This window comes from Dioscorea cayenensis, chromosome 12 (assembly GCF_009730915.1).
Source record: "Dioscorea cayenensis subsp. rotundata cultivar TDr96_F1 chromosome 12, TDr96_F1_v2_PseudoChromosome.rev07_lg8_w22 25.fasta, whole genome shotgun sequence".
Lineage (NCBI taxonomy): Eukaryota > Viridiplantae > Streptophyta > Magnoliopsida > Dioscoreales > Dioscoreaceae > Dioscorea > Dioscorea cayenensis.
In genome coordinates, this window is record NC_052482.1 from 21,675,806 (window position 1) to 21,693,754 (window position 17,949).

The following is a 17,949-nucleotide window of genomic DNA, read 5'->3' on the forward strand; positions in this document are numbered from 1 at the left end:
ATGTCGTCTTTGTCTTAATATTGTGGGTCCCCAATGCATGCAAGTCGCTAGATCTTGTTCCCACGTGTCTCATGTGTTCCAATTTTTTATTTTTTATTTTTGAGAAATGTGTTCCACTCTTTAAATGGTGACATTGCTAGGCTGGCTTGAATCAGATTCATGATCAGATTAAAAAATAAAAAGCTGAAAACCTCATGGAGGGTACACAACAGGAGACATACTAAATTTTGAGATAAAAATACAAGCAAAAAGTGAAACAAAATAACAGCAAAATAATCAAGCTACCATAAACCAGGTATACATATAATTAATATCAAGAATGATTTATAATAAACTGACATATGACAACTAGGAAACTATTGTATAAACAATTAATAATTCATCTTGAATATATATATATATATATATTTATAAATATATTATAAGTATAACGACAATAAAAACTAGAATATTTACTAAATATCTTGATAATTTTTTTTTTATTTGTCTTTTTATCTCTTTTATATATCAATATATAAGTGAGAGAGTATTTATAGGTATTTAGGATTTGAATGAATAGTTAAATTTGATTCGATCCAACGATCCAAAATACATTGTTAAGTAGAATAGGAATAGTCGGTGCTACAGTACCATATGGGCGGCTGCCACCGTACTGTGGAAAGTTGCTACAGTTATGCATCCATTAATTTTATAATAATCATATCGGAAACCAAATTATTCCGGTCAAACTAATGCTTTTAACCCAAAGAGAGGCTATATATCATCAACTACACTCCATTGACATCCCCCTCTTCCCTGCCGCTATCTTCGGCAGCACGTGTCTTATACGCACCCGAATTTGAAAGCCATTATTGGGACTCTCAACAAGAGACACAAAATGGGTCGGCAAACGGGTCCGTATAAGAGGACGCCACGCTGGACTAATCCCGGGAATTGGTTGGAGGTCCTGATGTCACGATTAAGGCTTTTATAATTAATTCATTTTTTTAAGGAATAAAAAGTAAATCCAGGACTCTATAAATAGGCATCGCCTTGAAGATCCGCCTGTGAAGAGACGGTGCTCAGAATTCATTCGGGGGATTTGGATCTCCATCTCTTCTCGCCGTCGACGGGAAGAGATCGGATTCCGGCGAAGCTAGTAGCAGTAACCTTTGGTAAATTCCGTTGCGTCTTTCATTTCTCTTGTTCTTGTTTTTCCGAGGTTTTCAATCTATTATAATGCGAGAGATTTGATTTTAATGCATGAATGTGGTTGAGATTTGTCTTTCGATTTGGCACATGTTAGGGATCAGGTTTTTACTTCTCGTTTTAGTTGGGAAGTTTTTGCTTGTATGGTTTCGAGAAAGTTGAGAAATTTATGAACTTTGTCTCTCCAAGGTACTGTGAATCCTGCAATCAAGAGTTACCTCCCCTTTCAGCTAAATCATGCACAAAGTTAACCCTTTTCTTTGTATTTTTACTTAGTCGATATTCGGGATTTGTTGTCAAATTAAAATAATTTTGGGATTTTTATACATGGAGTTGTAGATAGAAACCTGGGTGGGAAAAAAAAATGGTATTTTTTTTTCTCCACATCCAGTCATTTACTGAGATTTGAATGGCTTTTGATGTCCCTTCTTGAGGAGATTGGTTGTGGAAATTTTCTAACTATGTCTCATGAATGGTCTGTGATCCTCTGAAGTTGCCTGTGTTCATCTCTTATCTGCTATTCTTGTATGCATTTCATCTGTTTCTTTTTTCCTTGGTTTGGTAGACATTCAACTATGGGTTATCACTAGAGGATTGTGAAGAACTAGTTTCTTTCATATGAAATAGGCAAAAAGATCTTCCTGTTTTGGTATGGTTGGGTATATGTTGATGTTGGGCATCTGATTTCCAGCAGTTAGTGAATCACCATGAAGGCACTAATTCTTGTTGGAGGGTTTGGTACCCGGCTGAGGCCATTGACACTCAGTGTCCCGAAGCCGCTTGTTGATTTTGCTAACAAGCCCATGATCCTGCATCAGGTGCTTACTTCCTGAAATAGTACCATATATGTATGTGCTAAGCTCTTTTTTCTAACTCTTGAGTTCTCATGTTTGTGATAGATCGAAGCTTTGAAAGATGTTGGAGTGACCGAAGTTGTTTTGGCTATTAACTATCAACCAGAGGTGGGAAAAAAAAAATAAGCAAACTGATTCTAGCTGTTGTATTGTGCTAACATTTGATGTTTCTACCAGGCCTCTGCATGATGCTAAAGCATGTCTTTTTCCATTTACAGGTGATGCTTAATTTTTTGAAGGACTTTGAGGCCAAGCTTGGTATCAAAATCACTTGTTCTCAAGAAACTGAACCACTAGGTACAGCTGGACCATTGGCACTTGCCAGAGACAAGCTGATTGATGGTTCGGGTGAGGCCTTCTTCGTCCTCAACAGCGACGTCATTAATGAATACCCTTTTGCAGAACTTATCAAATTCCATAAATCCCATGGAGGGGAGGCCACAATTATGGTGACAAAGGTATAGTCTTTGTATTGATGATTATTTCCTTTCCTGTCAATTGCCTTGTTGTGGTTGATAAGTCGAGGGCAAATTTATTTGTTGGACAGGTGGATGAGCCATCCAAATATGGTGTGGTAGTTATGGAGGAAGAAACTGGGAAGGTGGATAGGTTTGTTGAGAAGCCAAAAATTTTTGTTGGTAACAAGATCAATGCTGGGATTTACCTACTGAATCCTTCTGTTCTCGACCGCATTGAATTGAGACCTACCTCAATTGAGAAAGAGGTCTTCCCCCAAATTGCTGCAGATCAGAAGTTATTTGCAATGGTCCTTCCAGGTTTTTGGATGGATGTTGGCCAACCAAGGGATTACATCACAGGCCTAAGGCTTTACCTGAGTTCTTTGAGAAAGAGAACTCCTTCCAAATTAGCTGGTGGTTCTCATATTGTTGGAAATGTCCTGGTGCATGAGAGTGCTGTGATTGGAGAGGGATGCCTGATTGGACCTGATGTTGCTATTGGACCTGGTTGTGTGGTTGAGTCTGGAGTAAGGCTTTCAAGGTGTACAGTAATGAGAGGAGCCCGTGTAAAGAAACACTCCTGCATCTCCAGTAGCATCATCGGTTGGCATTCTACGGTAGGCCAATGGGCACGTATCGAGAACATGACCATTCTTGGCGAGGATGTCCACGTATGCGATGAGATATACAGTAATGGTGGTGTGGTTCTTCCTCACAAGGAGATCAAATCTAGCATCCTTAAACCAGAGATTGTCATGTGACCATTGCGAACAATGTGCTATGTTTAGGTGTGTACGTGTTTATTGTTTCTTCATGTCCAGATAATGAAGGTGAGCTTAAGTCAAGCCTCATTTATGTTAATGTATAGGTGGCTAGTCTGCCTTTTAACATGTGAAAAGCTCATCCGTTCTCAGATGAGTGAGTACGTCTTTGTTTCATGTATTCTATCAGTTACAGTATAAGCGTAAAAATAATGAGAAGATTTCAGCCAAGTTTTGGGGTTATTTCTTTGGTTCTGAATGCGTTTCATTTTCAGATTGCTTTTCTCAAAATAAAATGCTAAGATAGGCTATTTTTGTGAAGCAAGCTGAATGGGGTGACTTGGTCAATTTGGGGCTTTGGATGTGCATCTCTGATGGAAAAAGTTTCTGGTAGAGATTTTTCTCTAAATTGAATGATGCCATTTCTTTGTGATGTTTGTGGTAGGTGGCATATTCGAATTTAAATTACCTTTGAAAATAAGTTATTGATGTGAAAACTACATGCTCTGATAATCACTTCTCTCAACATCCTTGACTCCTTATCTGATGTTGGGGGATGATTTCTATTGGTGTCCTGTTTTATTTTGGACAGAATAAGTCCAACAACATTTAAAGAGCATTTATGAAGACATTGTTACCGGTGCGTGCATCTTGTGGTGCCAAAAAACATAACTAGAAGGAAAACATAATTCATTGGATTACTCTCAATGCTAATTCGCTCTTTAGAGTGTCTGATAGATTTAGAGTGGAAACTGAGGCAAACTTCACAAATAAAAAAACAAAAAAACAAAAGAACAAAAACAAAAAGGGAGGACAGAGTGCTGCTGTCAAACTGAGGCAAGAAGCCAGAACATGACTAGAGAAGAAATGGCGATCAATAGCCACGTTATAAAAGCAAACGCTATTGAGACTACATACTTATGGCATTCAAGTTGAGGATATGTTCTGCAGAAGTTCACATCTCTAACAAAAAGAACTGCAACTCCAGCTGAAGAACATGCAGCTGCAAGCGACAAAGTTGCTGTTACCTATTTATGTCACAACAAACATGAAAAATATCATTGTTATTATAGTTCCTGGGTGGTAAAATATTCTTTGGAAGGAAGAAGGAATGGCATGCTTTGGGATGGAAGAACATAAGATAATCTAAACATAGAAAAACACAAGAAAATGCACAATGGACTGAGACCACAAATATGAAAAGATAGTTCCATATGTAATCAGTGATAAATTCTCCATAGTGTATTTAACAAACTAATTTATAATCTGCAGGTGGGAGCACAGGGCAATAAAATTTGAACAATCTCATCCATCCATGTATCAACCAAAGAGGGAAATCTCTCCCATGGAGAGTTTACATTTCACATTAAAACAGAACTAGAATACATATCAGTTTTTGACATATCAAAATGTGTTACTTTGAAACCAGAAAATTCCAGAATGTCCTTGCACAGCATAGAATAAATAATTCTAGATCAGAGTCATCAAGCAACTAGTACCTAGATTATGAAAATAATCATTCCAAGCCATACATGATTTTAGGAGTTGGATTAATTTAAAAATTGCAAAAGACAGTAAGAAGTTGATTGGTTGCAACAAAGTAAACACCACTCTTTACATAATCTAGAAAGCTCTTGTTTCAAATACTAAAATGAAGCTCAAGTACTGAGCTATATTATGACGAGATCAATTCTGCAGCATGATGTCAAAATAAGAGATACAGGTACAGAATATGTGGTTCCCAAATCACATGTCCCACCCTTGCATTTACTTTGCAAAGAAATGTTGTTTTAGGATCATAAATGAAAGGAAACAGGTGCATGCTCAGCCATTAGCTTTGGCATGTGAACTAAAAGAGAAAAACAACAGAGATTTTTGCCAAAGACCATCAATGAATTTCAATTTTTCAAAATTAAACCAACTACATATTTATAGCCGCTACCTATCTTTTCAACCATATGAAGTTGGACAATCCTGAATGTTTGTTGCTTCATCAACACAGCAGTCAATAAACCATTCTAACTAAAATTTGAGCTAGTGTGCAAACATGAATAATAAAGCTTTCACTCTGACTTGGAATGTCACGAATGCATAAGCTAGTGCTTTTCTTACTTTACAATTAATATTACATGGAAAGGTCAGAGAAAGGAACATCACTTAGTTGTTAAAGTACTAGTGACAATTAAGAGAGTCTCATCCACTACATTAGTCTACTCAATGAAAGACAATACAACTAGCTTAACGCAAAAACAGCAACTGAGAAGCATGAGCTTCAAGATCAATAGAAAGAAAATTATCTTGGATAAATTCATTAAGACATTTAAGAGTAGAAATTAAAAGAATGAAACCTTACCCAGTCTCCCACAACAAACAGGCTCACTAAAACAGCACTGAGAAGATCTCTCTTGACCCATAAAGCATAGAAGTCTAGACAAGCCAGACCAAAACTCCAAAGCGCTTGCAATCCCATTGAAGCAATCAAGTAGCTGAATTCCAAAAACAAAACTCCATATAATCATATGAAAAACAATCTCTTCACTAAAAAAGCAAGGTTGGACAATAGTTCACGCCCATCAACGATGGACCCCAAAAAGAGGGACTTTTACAAGTTAGAGAAAGCAAAGGCTGTGATTCAGTATCTTCATTGAAGAAATGCAATTCAAAATCAAACAAAATGGCTAAACCCCTTGAGAATTCTGGAGCAGGAGTGAAGTTTTTGAACTAAAAAAGCAACCTTTTGTTTTAGAGGACGAGAGAAAATGAGTGAAAGTTCCGTACCAGAAGGCCGTGTAGCTGGAGAAACCAAAAGCGGAGACCATGACGGCAATGGAGGCGGCGGCAAACAGGGATTGACCCATCCTCAGCAGCAGGCCACTCACCGTCCCCGGCCTTCCAACCGCCACCTTCATGGCCTCAAGACCTCACAACCCTGGAATGAAGCCCCAAATGGGTACAAATTCTCCAATTGGATTCGAATCTAGTGGATCTGTGGATGAAGAACTAGGGTTAGCTAGGAAATGATGGGAAGACGATGGGTGAGATTTGGGATGGTATTGCCGTATTGGTAGGCTAGGGTGAGAGAAGATGGAACTTGGAAGTGAAGGGCGTGCGTCTTGTCCAGAGCCAGAGGTTCTTCATCTTTGTCTCTCACTTTGCTTACGTGGCAAACATGCTGCGTATTCTACGTACGGCTGACAAAGATTGTATAGTCAATTTAGTTGACTTTTTTTTTTTTCTTTTTATACATTTATTGAAATAATATAAATTAAATTGGATCCCTCTTTAGTGGTTTTTAAATAACAATAATTTTTTGATTTATTGGTATTTGGTCCAGTATGTCATGTTCGTGTCTTTACTACAAAACCATTTATTCACATTATTTAAGAAAAGGAGGTTTTTAAACAATTATATGATTTATCGTATTATAAAAATATTTTCAAAAAAAAAAAGTTTTTAAACAATTTATCGTATCATCAATTATAAGGTCTGCAATCGAGCAGAACTGAACTAAGCTTTGTGATGTTTAAGTTTGGCTCAATACTATTTGAACTGAGTTCAAGCTCGAGGTGAGTCTATTTTGAACTTTTTTTGTTAAGCTTGAACTCGGCTCGTTAAGGAGTCATCAAGCTTGAGCTTAGCTTTATAACTACAAAATAATAACTAAAGTACATACTGCATAATACAACACCTGTGTTGCAGTAATTTTAATAGCTATAATATAGCTACAGTAATATTTTAAAAATATTTAATTGCTATAGTATCATATGGTATAGTTTTGAATTCTCATGAGCCTTAACGAGCCGAGTAGTGTGAGGCTTGAGTTTGGCTCGATTATTTACTTGAGCTCATTCGATTGCTTAATAAACGAGTTTTTTTTTCAAACCGAGCCTCAAGCATTTCATGAGCTGCTTGGTTAGCTTGCTTAATGTATACAATTTAATTATTATGATATTTTGTAAACCAAGATTTCATTTTAGATTGATTAATTGTCTTTTTAAAAAAAATTACTGAATTGTATATTATATATTGCTCGGTACATTAATTTTTTCCAGTAACTTACTGTCACGTAGATGATGATCATAATTTGGCAAACAACCAAAACTCTAAGAAGTAAGAAGTGCAGTTATGAGAAGCAAGGCAGTGCAATTCTGGAAACAAGATTGCTGATGGTTCCTGGGCGTCCCACCCACCATATTTGTTCCCTTATTTTTAAAATGATCAGCATGAACGCTTAAATTTATAGAGATGAGATAGAGGCTGGCGTGCATCTTCTGTTTTTTGCCATTTGGTTCAACTGCCACCGCTCATTGAACAGCATGCACAAATTAAATGGATGTCATTAATTAACCAACAATTATTATTATTCTTATTAATAATAGGTCGGCAGACTCGGCACCAAGTTATCAACAAAATAAAGAGATCATGAAATCCGGCACAAAATAAATCATACATCACCATCAATCACGATTCTCAAAGAACACGTGGAAGCCGCATAGTAACCGGCCGGCACAAGAAATCACTAGCGTCCAAAACAGATCTAACGAACAACCGTGGCCGTCTCGTGATTCTCATGCTTTTGATGCCCGTCCGCATCTCTGGGTCTTCAAAAGACGGCACCACCTTCACACTCCATTGGTGTTCTCCTCCTCTTCCCCCCCTTCGTTGCCTGAGAGAGCGAGAGAGCGAGAGAGCGAGAGAGATGGCTCGGTTCTTCACGCTGAACACTGGGGCAAAGATCCCTTCCATAGGGCTCGGCACCTGGCAGGCAGAGCCTGGAGTTGTGGGCGAGGCCGTCGTTGCCGCTGTCAAGGTACTCCCATTCCTTTAATTTAATGTTTTCCTTTTTTTGTGATAACTCTGTTTGATTTGATGCAATGTGAGAAGAACTGTATTCTTGTGGTTGCTGATCTAGATTTCATTCATGGTTCTGATTGGTTGCAGGCTGGTTATAGGCATATCGATTGTGCTAGGGCGTACAACAATGAAAAGGAGGTATGTTGTGTGAAAATGTTTGTAATAACCTCTGCAACTTTATATGGATTTGTTCATACCTTTGTAAATCTATGTTTTTTTTTCTTCTTATGCTCATTTGTTTGATTATAATTAGTCTTGAAAAGGTTGTCCTGTAAAAAATTGAAATTTTTTTTTTTTTTTGTGAAACTTATTGCATCCAGTCTTCCTAACAGAGAAGTGAAAACTTTGTATGTTTTGTAAGTTCTGTTAAGTTGAAAGTAGTTGTACACATCTATTTCGTGATGTTTTCCTGTCAGTGAATTCTTTGCAATTAACTTGGTGACTTGCATGTTGTTTTTGTTATTTCTTTGCTCATCTAATGGATGTAATATGGTATTATTTGAATCAAATGCAGATTGGCTTGGCTTTGAAGAAGCTCTTTGAAGATGGGGTAGTGAAGCGTGAGGATTTATTTATCACTTCAAAACTATGGTTAGTATTGTTTTCACTCCCTTGACAATTAACAATACTCAAATTATTAGCATTATCAGTCATTGATTCTATTTTTCCCCCCAATATAAATTACCTGATCATTGAGAGTTAATGGAGCCAAAATTTCAGTTCTTGCACTGCAGACTTGTTGTTTGACAAAAGATCAAACATTTTGCAGGAGTGGCTATCATGCACCAGAAGATGTGCCAGAGGCTATAAACTTAACTCTGACTGAATTGCAGCTTGATTATGTGGATCTTTACCTTGTAAGTTTCTTGCTTAATATCAAACTGCTTCCAGGATTCAGTTGCTATTGGATCAAATAGAAGTGAGTAGTAACTCACCTAATCTATAGTTGACTTTATGGTTTGTTTATGGTCTATAATATATCTAGTTCTTGACATCCTGTAACCCTCCTGCTATTAATTTGTGCCTGATATTCCATGGAGTCTGTTGCTGTGCTAGTTCAGTACATAACAAAAGGCTGCAATGTGGAAAATATTGCCTATCTTTTCTCAATCAATTTTCAAAGACTAGTTTAGTTTTTTAACTGCTACAACTATTGAGAATTACTCTTTATGCTGTCATTTTTCTGTTCGGACTTGATTAACTGACATGTTTTGCCTCAATGCCCTAAAGATCCACTGGCCACTCCGGGTTAAGAAGGGTAGTAGCATTAGCCCTGAGAATTTCATTCAACTTGATATACCTGGTACATGGAGCGCTATGGAAAAGCTGTATGATGCTGGAAAAGCTCGAGCAATTGGTGTTAGCAATTTTTCTTCTAAGAAATTGGAGGATTTGTTAGCTGTTGCTCGCATTTCTCCAGCTGTCAACCAGGTTGAGTGCCACCCTGGTTGGCAACAGGACAAACTTCGTTCATTCTGTCAATCAACGGGTGTTCACCTATCTGTAAGTGTGCTACCTAGACTTAAATTTCTGCTAATATCATGCATATGCATGTAAATGGAGTTAATTCCAGTTCCTTTTTGCAGGGGTATTCTCCGTTAGGTTCACCTGGTACTCCATGGATCAAGGGCAGCAATGTCCTTGCCAACCCAGTAGTGAAAATGATTGCAGAGAAATTAGGCAAAACTCCTGCACAAGTTGTTCTACGCTGGGGCATTCAGAAGGGTCATAGTGTACTGCCTAAAAGTACTAGTGAGGCCAGGATAAAAGAAAACTTGGACATTTTTGATTGGTCAATTCCGGAGGACCTGTTTTCAAAGTTTTCTGAAATTGAACAGGCAAGAATTTCTTCTTTTCCAATTTGGTATTTAGATTATTTGAGTTTCTGTATTTGTCTTTGAATCATGATTCATTTTTCTTCCTGAAATAGCCTGCTACCTGGATGAGAAATCTTGTACTTAAATTTTTTTAAGTGCTATCGAAAGAGGTTTTGTTAATGATCAGATATTAATTGTAATGTAACTGAACTAGTTAATTCCATGTTAGATTTTGAGTTGGAGCCATTGTATTAACTTCACAATAAGTTTTTTCAGAGTGGTTAGCCATGAAACTTTGTTTCAATCTTACAATTGAATTTTGACAGATTCATTTATGATTTAAGTTTCTGCAACTTCCTGTCTGTTGTCGTATCTTTTGCCAGATAGTAAAAATAATTTCGTACTGTCTTTGTTACATGTCAAGGCCCTCACTAAAACGTAAAACGGCAGAATGTGTAATTTTAACTGATATATCTTCTGCCCCTTTGTGTTTTTAAGTTCTCATCTTGACAATTTAGTTGTGCATATTATAGCTTCAAGTGCGATGTAGGAGCACTTCCAGCATCAAGTGGAAAAGTTCTAGAATTCTCTCTAGTTGACATTTTTATCTCATATATATTTTCTATTGATTTTACATGCAGGCAAGGCTTATAAGGGGCAATTTTGCTGTTCATCCTCAAAGCATTTACAAAAGTGTGGAGGATCTCTGGGATGGGGAGATCTGAGCTGCTGTATTTTATTTTATTTTATTTTTTTTTGAATTGATAAAAACTGGTGGATAATTTTTACTTAGCCTGAAGTGGAAGAGAACGGCTACATGAAGCGTCATTGAATTATAATTTTATATGGTTAATGCCGTTATAACTCTTTTAAGGTCTTTGGTTTCTATGAACCAGACAATATTTGAAGCTTTCACCGTATTTTTGAAGTATGGTATGGTGATTTGGTGATTTTTTATTTTTTTATTTTTTTGCGACAAACTCTAATTTATTAGGGTAAATTACAAGATTAGTCACTAAACTATCCACCAGTTCCTATTTTGATCACTAAACAAAAAAAAATTCTATTTTGGTCACTAACCTTTTAAATTGCTTTCAATTTGGTCATTGACGCCAACGCCGTTAACGGCGATCTGACGTGGCTTAGCCATGTCAGCGAACTTAACCACGTCAGCGATCTTAAAAAACCTATTTTCTTTCTTCTTCCCCTTTCCCCTTTCTTTCTTCTTCCCTACCTTTTCTCCTTCAAATACCTTGCCACTGATCTTCCTTCCTTCATGGAGTCGGCTGATAAAGTAAGAATCGTCCTAGTGGCAACCTTCTGGATGAGGAGCCTGAGAATATAATGACATTCCGTGTTGCTTATTCTACATAATGACATTCTGCATGTACTGTGTTTTTTTTCTTGTTTTTGTTTGGCCAAAGAATTAATTTTTACGTATTTGTGTGTGTGTTCTTAGGGAGGTTGTTCATTGAATCTGCAAAGCAGAATAAACAAGAATTAAGCATAAATTGTGTGAGAGTTGTGCAATTTGTCGTCATTGGTTTCTGTTGTTTTTAGACATAGATGGTGTCGATTTGCAAGGTTGGGTACTGGATTATAGAGCTGCAGTGTTGATTAGCACTAAATTAATTGTAGTTGTGTCAGTTGGAGAGAGATCAAATTCAATTAGCAGGGACTTTTCTGGGGACCCTGGTGTACCCCATTGGAGAATAAATTATAGTTTTTCCCCTCCATTTTCAAGGCTTTCAGACTGCAGGTCTCATTTAGGTGGATTATCACAAGGGACTCATCGATTCCCCATTTATGAATCATCATTTTCTCTGCACAATAAAGGAAGAAATAGGGACAGTGATCAATATCCTATTTATTATCAATCTGTGTCTGATGGTGCACTTTCTTCTTGTGGAAGGCCATCTGATAGCTTTCGGGCATTACAGAGGATAACTCCTACAAAAAAAAATTGAAGGAGTGAGGGCAAAGAAGAAGAAAGAAACGGGAAAGGGGAAGAATGAAGAAAGAGGAAAAGGGAAGAAGAAAGAAGATAGATTTTTTAAGATAGGTGCTGATGCTAAGCCACGTCAGATCGCCGTTAACGGCGTTGGCTTCAGTGACCAAATTGAAAGCAATTTAAAAGATTAGTGACCAAAATAGAATTTTTTTTGTTTAGTGATCAAAATAGGAACTGGTGGATAATTTAGTGACTAATCTTGTAATTTACCCAATTTATTAAGGGGTTGTTAAAAAAAGTAAGTAGGTATGGTGGTGCATTAATTATGATAATTTTTTAATTATTTAAAAATTTATTAACCTGATCAGCAATGAAACGGACAAAATGGCTTCTAAAAACTAAATTGAATAATTTTTTTTTCCCAATAATTTTGGAACGGGGAATACGATACTTCTCATATAGGACTTATCAGAGACTTAACTTTATACTTTGCCCATCACTGCGGTCCCAAAAGTTTTTGAGATAAATGTGGATAAACCACAGATTTATTAAATAGAAAAAGACAGTACAAAGTAGGAAACTCCTCTCACCAGGGGTGAGGAGAAACAGGATACAACAAAATGAAGTAAAAGAGGCGAGGGAGATAAATCTAAGTAGGCGGAAGACACCGTCTGGCATCTCAGGCCTTCCTAGAAAGACATCGGAGCAACTACTCCCTGAGCGACGATTAGGGGTCGGAGTCTCCAGCGAGATTTGGGCCTCTAGCCGAGGAAGTTGAGTGAGCGCTGATCTTCCCGAGAAGCTTCATTGAGAGATTGGTGGTGGCTATCGGCATTTGTTGAGAACCAAGAGAGAAGCATATTAGCACTTTTTAAACATAATGTTGTAAGGCGGTAACGCATTCAAGTGAAAAATACGCGTATTTCGTTCAATCCAAATGTTCCACAAGATTGCACGGGAGATAAGGTCCCAGAGTATACGATGCTCAGAGGTGAGAGTTGGTAGCCAAGTGTTCCACAGTAGAGTAATTGATTGAGGTGAAGAATTTAAATCTAAAGCCCGGGAATAAAATGCCCAAATACGCTTAGAATAATCACAGTTGAGAAAGAGGTGATTCAGGCTTTCAGAGGCATTATGACAAAGGACACAGGTATCTGAGGAATTTAGAGTATTGCATCCTTTCTTGGAAAGATTTGTGAGAGTAAGAATTTTGTCTTCCCCAGCAAGCCAACAAAAGAGGGTAATTTTTCTAGGACAACGAATTTTCCAGAAGAGAGAGTGAAGCGAGCTGCGCAGGCCACCATCAATAAGAAAATTGTAAAAAGATTTGACCGTGAAATTTCCATTTTTTTCTAGAGCCCAGGTAGGAGTGTCGTCCTGATTAGGGGAGCAATCAGGGATAATTTCCAGAAGAGGAGATAACATGTCGCGTGAGACTGAAGGAAATAGCATCTCAGGATTATTTAGATGTTGAGAAAATTGCCTAATGGTTATCCCAGGAAAAGTACATTGCGAGAAGAGAGTTGGCCAGATATCTTTAAGAACAAGCCCAACGTGCCAACGATCAAACCAAAGGGATGTGGTAGAACCACTTCTGATAAAACCATCTTTATCCGAAATTAATGGAGGTTCCAATTCTGGGGCGGCGGCAGCGGTGGCTGCTAATGGAATCCATGGGGCCTTGGATGGGGATGGTGCTGTCCCTGTACACCGAGGTCAGTGACACAATGAGGCACCTTTGCAGTCACACAAGTAAAATCTCCATTGAATTCCTTCATTCCTTGCCTTCCCATCTTTCCTCGCATCAGAGACTTCTCTTTCTCTATATAAACATCAGTAGGGATTTGAAGCAAAGGCACAAACTAGAGAGGAAACCATTGCTTCTTTTTCTACATTGAAGGAGATGGCTGTTGCTTCAACTACCCTCCATTTCACTCTTAATACTGGGGCGAAGATCCCTTCAGTAGGCCTGGGAACTTGGCAATCCGAGCCCGGCGTCGTCGGCCAGGCCGTCATCGCCGCTGTTAAGGTCATCATCTCCTTTTTCTTCTCTATTTTTTTTTCTCTGCATTTTAATTTAGGTTTTATTACATGGGTTATGTTACTTATGTATATGTTGTCGCAATTGCCTAAAAATCGTATCTTTCTTCATATCTGAATCAGTAGCAGACTAGCAGTTCAATTTATGGAAATGAGGTATTGAATTGGTGTTTTTGTTGATTTGAATGCAGGCTGGTTACAGGCATATAGATTGTGCGCGAGCTTATGCAAATGAGAATGAGGTATCCCTGATTTATTGAATTAAAAACAATTACTATTTATATAGGTACCCATGTTCTGTTGATGAAGAACTCTTCCTCAATCGCCTTTGAATCTTTTTATGTCTTTGAAATTGCGCCAACATTAACCGCGTGGCTTCATTTGAATTTACAGTGCTTTATTATAATTTGACTCGTTATTGTAATCGTTAAATAATGGCCTAGACTGATTAACTTCACAGTTGAGTCTAAGGCATGTAGTTATTTTGGGTTTATCTATGCCTTTTGACTTTAGCTTATGTAGACCAATTTTATATGAAACATTTTTTACTAAGAACTGGTTTCTGGTCATTATAGATTGGCTTGGCTTTGAAAAAGCTGTTTGATGATGGCGTGGTGAAACGTGAGGAGCTATTTGTGACCTCTAAACTATGGTTTGTCTTTTCCTGTGTTCTTAGCTCTTAAGATCACATGCAGAATCACTTATGATGCTTGGCCTAGAAAGCTCTTTTGCCTACAAGACCATTCTATGTATAATTTTACTTAATATTGTTTGAGAATGATTTGCAGGAGTACTGATCATGATCCAGAAGATGTACCAGCTGCAATGGAAGCAACCTTGAAAGATTTACAACTTGACTATGTGGATCTTTATCTGGTAAATTCCATTACCAAATATATTTTGCATAGAATAAAAGCCTTTTGATGAGTGTCTGGCATCTATTCATATTCCCATGGCATGTTACTCTTGCATGCGCTTTGAATTATCTGAATTTGAAACTTGTTTCATGGAAATTTACAGGACATTGAAAATCTGCAAGGTTTAATCATTTTTTTTTCAAAAAGCTTTGCATTATTGATAAACGTTTTTCTGCAAAGATTCATGATATTAATATAGTCAGGCATCTTCGTTGTTGTTGATTGTTGTCGCTTCTATTAATTTATTGGGAACTAATATATGTTTCAAACTTTTGAAGATCCACTGGCCTTTTCGCCTCAAGAAAGGGAGTGCTCTGTCCCATGAAAACCTTATCCCCACGGACATACCTGGCACCTGGGCTGCAATGGAGAAATTATACGAGTCTGGTAAGGCACGAGGCATTGGTGTAAGTAACTTCAGTACCAAGAAGCTGGAGGATTTGCTTGCAACAGCACGAATTTCTCCTGCTGTTAACCAGGTGGAATGTCACCCTGTTTGGCAACAAACCAAGCTTCGCAAATTCTGTCAATCAAAAGGCATTCACCTCACTGTGAGTAGACAAACTATTATTGGATGAATTTTCTTGTCACTGTTTCTTGTTTATCACTATTTTCCATGTTATCATAACACCAAATGGACCTTCCCACAGGCATTTTCTCCTCTGGGTTCACCAGGTACAGTATTTATCAAAGGGGATGTTCTTTCTAATCCAACAGTAAAGATGGTTGCTCAGGAACTGGGCAAGACGCCGGCACAAGTTGCCGTACGTTGGGGGATTCAAATGGGTCATAGTGTCTTGCCAAAGAGCACGCATGAAACTAGAATTAAGGAGAACTTTGATGTATTCAGCTGGTCTATTCCTGATCATCTGTTTGTAAAGTTCTTTGAAATTGAACAGGCAAGTTCCTTCTCATTGCATTCAATCTGTGTCTCGTTTTTGTGAAGGAAATACAATACCAACTGGCGTGTTTTATTACACAGGCAAGGCTGAACAGAGGTGAATTTTGGGTCAACTTGCAAGGCTTGTACAAAAGTGTAGAAGAAATTTGGGATGGAGAGATCTAATGCTGGAGGAATTTGAGCTCTGATTTCCTTCAACGTTGATTGGGCGTGTTCTAGTGCAATAATTGGGAGCCAATGATGGCCAGTATTTTCCTGTAATGCTTGAGATGTTTAGGAAGGTCTTTTGTTCAGGTCTTATAGCTCTATGGTTTCTGTGCTGGTTCACTTCGTTTTGATTCCTATATAGATATTAAACTAAATAAAATAAAAAAAAATAAAAAACAACTATTGGTGCCTTTCTTTATTATTATTGTTTTCTGACTGGTGAAATGCCTTTTCTTCTTTTTTTGTTTTAATTTATTGATCAATAGGTGCAATGTTTTGCTTAGGCTGTGCTGTGACAGTCTTTTTAAAGATTTCACGTGGTTAGCGTGGAGAGCAACAAGATGTTTTACCTTTGACTACCTTTTGATTGTCAAAGAGTAATGTAACATCGGGACAAACTCCCATTGGACACTTGTGTTTTCTATGTAGCTGTAATTATAATAGGCGATTATTTTTTTATTGAGTACTCTTACAGTCTTACGTTACATTAAAGGTAGAGATGGCAATTTGACTGCACTCTGACGAGATATCCCAGATGCCGATCTCCGGTCAAAGAGGGTATTACCCTCTTTGACCGGAATCTGCATCTGCAGTCTGTAATACGTTAGTTTTTGAGCTGAGTGCGAGTCGGGTAAGGTATGCCCTCACCCTACCCGCTACTCCTTACCCCTACCCTCACCTCGTTGAAGAGTGCAGGGTGAAAACCCACTGCATCCGTACTCGTCCTTACCCTCTCATATATATATATATATATATATAATTTTTTTATAAAACTAAACATTTACTCACAATTTACTCAATATCTATTTTCATAGTGATTAATTTGAAAATAATACTTTCAAATTTTTCTCTTAATATATTATTTTTAAATTTTTATTTAATTTCTATATTTATATTTGATAATATTATCAAAATTGAATTTTTAGATATATATTAAAAAAATCATAATTAAATTAAAAAAATAAACAAATATAAAAAAATTATAAGAACATCATGAAAAAAATAAAGATACTTAATAAAAAAATCAATTGGATATAACTTATGAGAACAAAATATTACTAGATATTATTACTAGATACTTATAAAAATTTGAAGCTATATAAAAATATAAATAGTAGATATATGAAAAAAATTTTTAAACAAAAACCAAGATGGTTAAACATGAACAAAACAAAAAGGTAGAGTTACCATTGAGTCCCAAATAGGGACGTCGTTTTTATGTGATTATATAATTTAAGATAAGCGAAATATATATCAACTTAGTAATTTTGAATTTATGAATGTGTTTAAAGATTGTAATATAATGTATAATTAATTTATTTTTTTATTATTATTTAAATTTAATTCGATAATTTGAACAACGGGTAGCGGGTACCTGCGGGTATACCCAGTACCCTCGCAGTAAGAGTAAGGGTATGATTTTTTTACCCCGAAGAGTGCAGGGTAGAAGTGCGGGTATGGGGTAGGGGTTACAGTGCAGGGTAAGGGGTTTTTGGCATACCCCTACCCATACCCTACCCGTTGCCATCCCTAATTAAAGGTGGGCACGGGCCGTCCGGAAAACCGGCCCGGCCCGTGCCCGGCCCGGAACCGGCCCGCCCGGTTCAATGACCCGGCGGGCGGTTCAATGACCCGTAACCGGCCCGTCTCGACGGGCGGTTACGGGATGGGAGTTTTTCCCAACCCGTGACCCGGCGGGTTGACCGCCGGGTCAAAACCCGGTTGAGCCCGGCGGGCGGGTCAAACCCGTTAATGTTATTATTTTTGTTCTTTTAATACTAAGTATTTGTTTGTTTTTTTAATACTAAGTATTTGTTGGTCATGGGATTTGAACCCATGATCTTGAACTGGATAAGAAAAACCCAACCACTGAGATTTCTGATTAGTTTCAAGTATTTATTGGAAAGAATTATATATAGATAGATGTAGGATGTGGATCAAAAATATTTTTACATATTTAATTTATAAAAAATTAAGAAACCATATAATAAATTAAAAAAT

At 37.4% G+C, this 17,949-nt stretch overlaps 4 protein-coding genes across 7 annotated transcripts; 3 read left to right on the forward strand and 1 right to left on the reverse strand.

Moving 5' to 3' along the window:
* Nucleotides 1–1,015: 1,015 nt before the first annotated feature.
* On the forward strand, nt 1,016–3,504 carry LOC120274043 (probable mannose-1-phosphate guanylyltransferase 1). 2 transcript variants are annotated; one of them, XM_039280788.1, is made up of 5 exons: nt 1,016–1,154; nt 1,880–2,006; nt 2,088–2,150; nt 2,261–2,500; nt 2,590–3,504. In XM_039280788.1, the coding sequence occupies exons 2-5, from the start codon at nt 1,896–1,898 to the stop codon at nt 3,259–3,261; spliced, it is 1,086 nt and encodes a 361-aa protein (XP_039136722.1). In that variant the 5' UTR covers nt 1,016–1,154; nt 1,880–1,895; the 3' UTR covers nt 3,262–3,504. The 2 variants fall into 2 exon arrangements, with proteins under 2 accessions (XP_039136722.1, XP_039136723.1); XM_039280789.1 differs by having other exon boundaries at nt 1,031–1,154; nt 1,883–2,006.
* Nucleotides 3,505–3,934: 430 nt separating this feature from the next.
* LOC120273344 (CASP-like protein 5B3) lies at nt 3,935–6,384 on the reverse strand. Its single transcript, XM_039279969.1, has 3 exons — nt 6,040–6,384; nt 5,615–5,747; nt 3,935–4,289 (listed from the first exon to the last, which is right to left on the reverse strand). The coding sequence occupies exons 1-3, from the start codon at nt 6,168–6,170 to the stop codon at nt 4,089–4,091; spliced, it is 465 nt and encodes a 154-aa protein (XP_039135903.1). The 5' UTR covers nt 6,171–6,384; the 3' UTR covers nt 3,935–4,088.
* A 1,464-nt stretch (nt 6,385–7,848) lies between these two features.
* On the forward strand, nt 7,849–10,854 carry LOC120273645 (NADPH-dependent aldo-keto reductase, chloroplastic-like). Its single transcript, XM_039280324.1, has 7 exons — nt 7,849–8,071; nt 8,203–8,253; nt 8,630–8,706; nt 8,885–8,972; nt 9,346–9,618; nt 9,702–9,953; nt 10,574–10,854. Exons 1-7 carry the CDS (start codon nt 7,961–7,963, stop codon nt 10,655–10,657), a joined length of 936 nt encoding a protein of 311 aa, XP_039136258.1. The 5' UTR covers nt 7,849–7,960; the 3' UTR covers nt 10,658–10,854.
* A 2,616-nt stretch (nt 10,855–13,470) lies between these two features.
* On the forward strand, nt 13,471–16,150 carry LOC120273644 (NADPH-dependent aldo-keto reductase, chloroplastic-like). Of its 3 annotated transcripts, none has more exons than XM_039280321.1 (8): nt 13,471–13,598; nt 13,724–13,912; nt 14,115–14,165; nt 14,499–14,575; nt 14,712–14,799; nt 15,119–15,391; nt 15,491–15,739; nt 15,823–16,150. In XM_039280321.1, exons 1-8 carry the CDS (start codon nt 13,506–13,508, stop codon nt 15,904–15,906), a joined length of 1,104 nt encoding a protein of 367 aa, XP_039136255.1. In that variant the 5' UTR covers nt 13,471–13,505; the 3' UTR covers nt 15,907–16,150. The 3 variants fall into 3 exon arrangements, with proteins under 3 accessions (XP_039136255.1, XP_039136256.1, XP_039136257.1); XM_039280322.1 differs by having other exon boundaries at nt 13,519–13,598; nt 13,721–13,912; nt 15,823–16,149; XM_039280323.1 differs by having other exon boundaries at nt 13,525–13,635; nt 13,721–13,912; nt 15,823–16,149.
* The last annotated feature ends 1,799 nt before the right edge of the window (nt 16,151–17,949 follow it).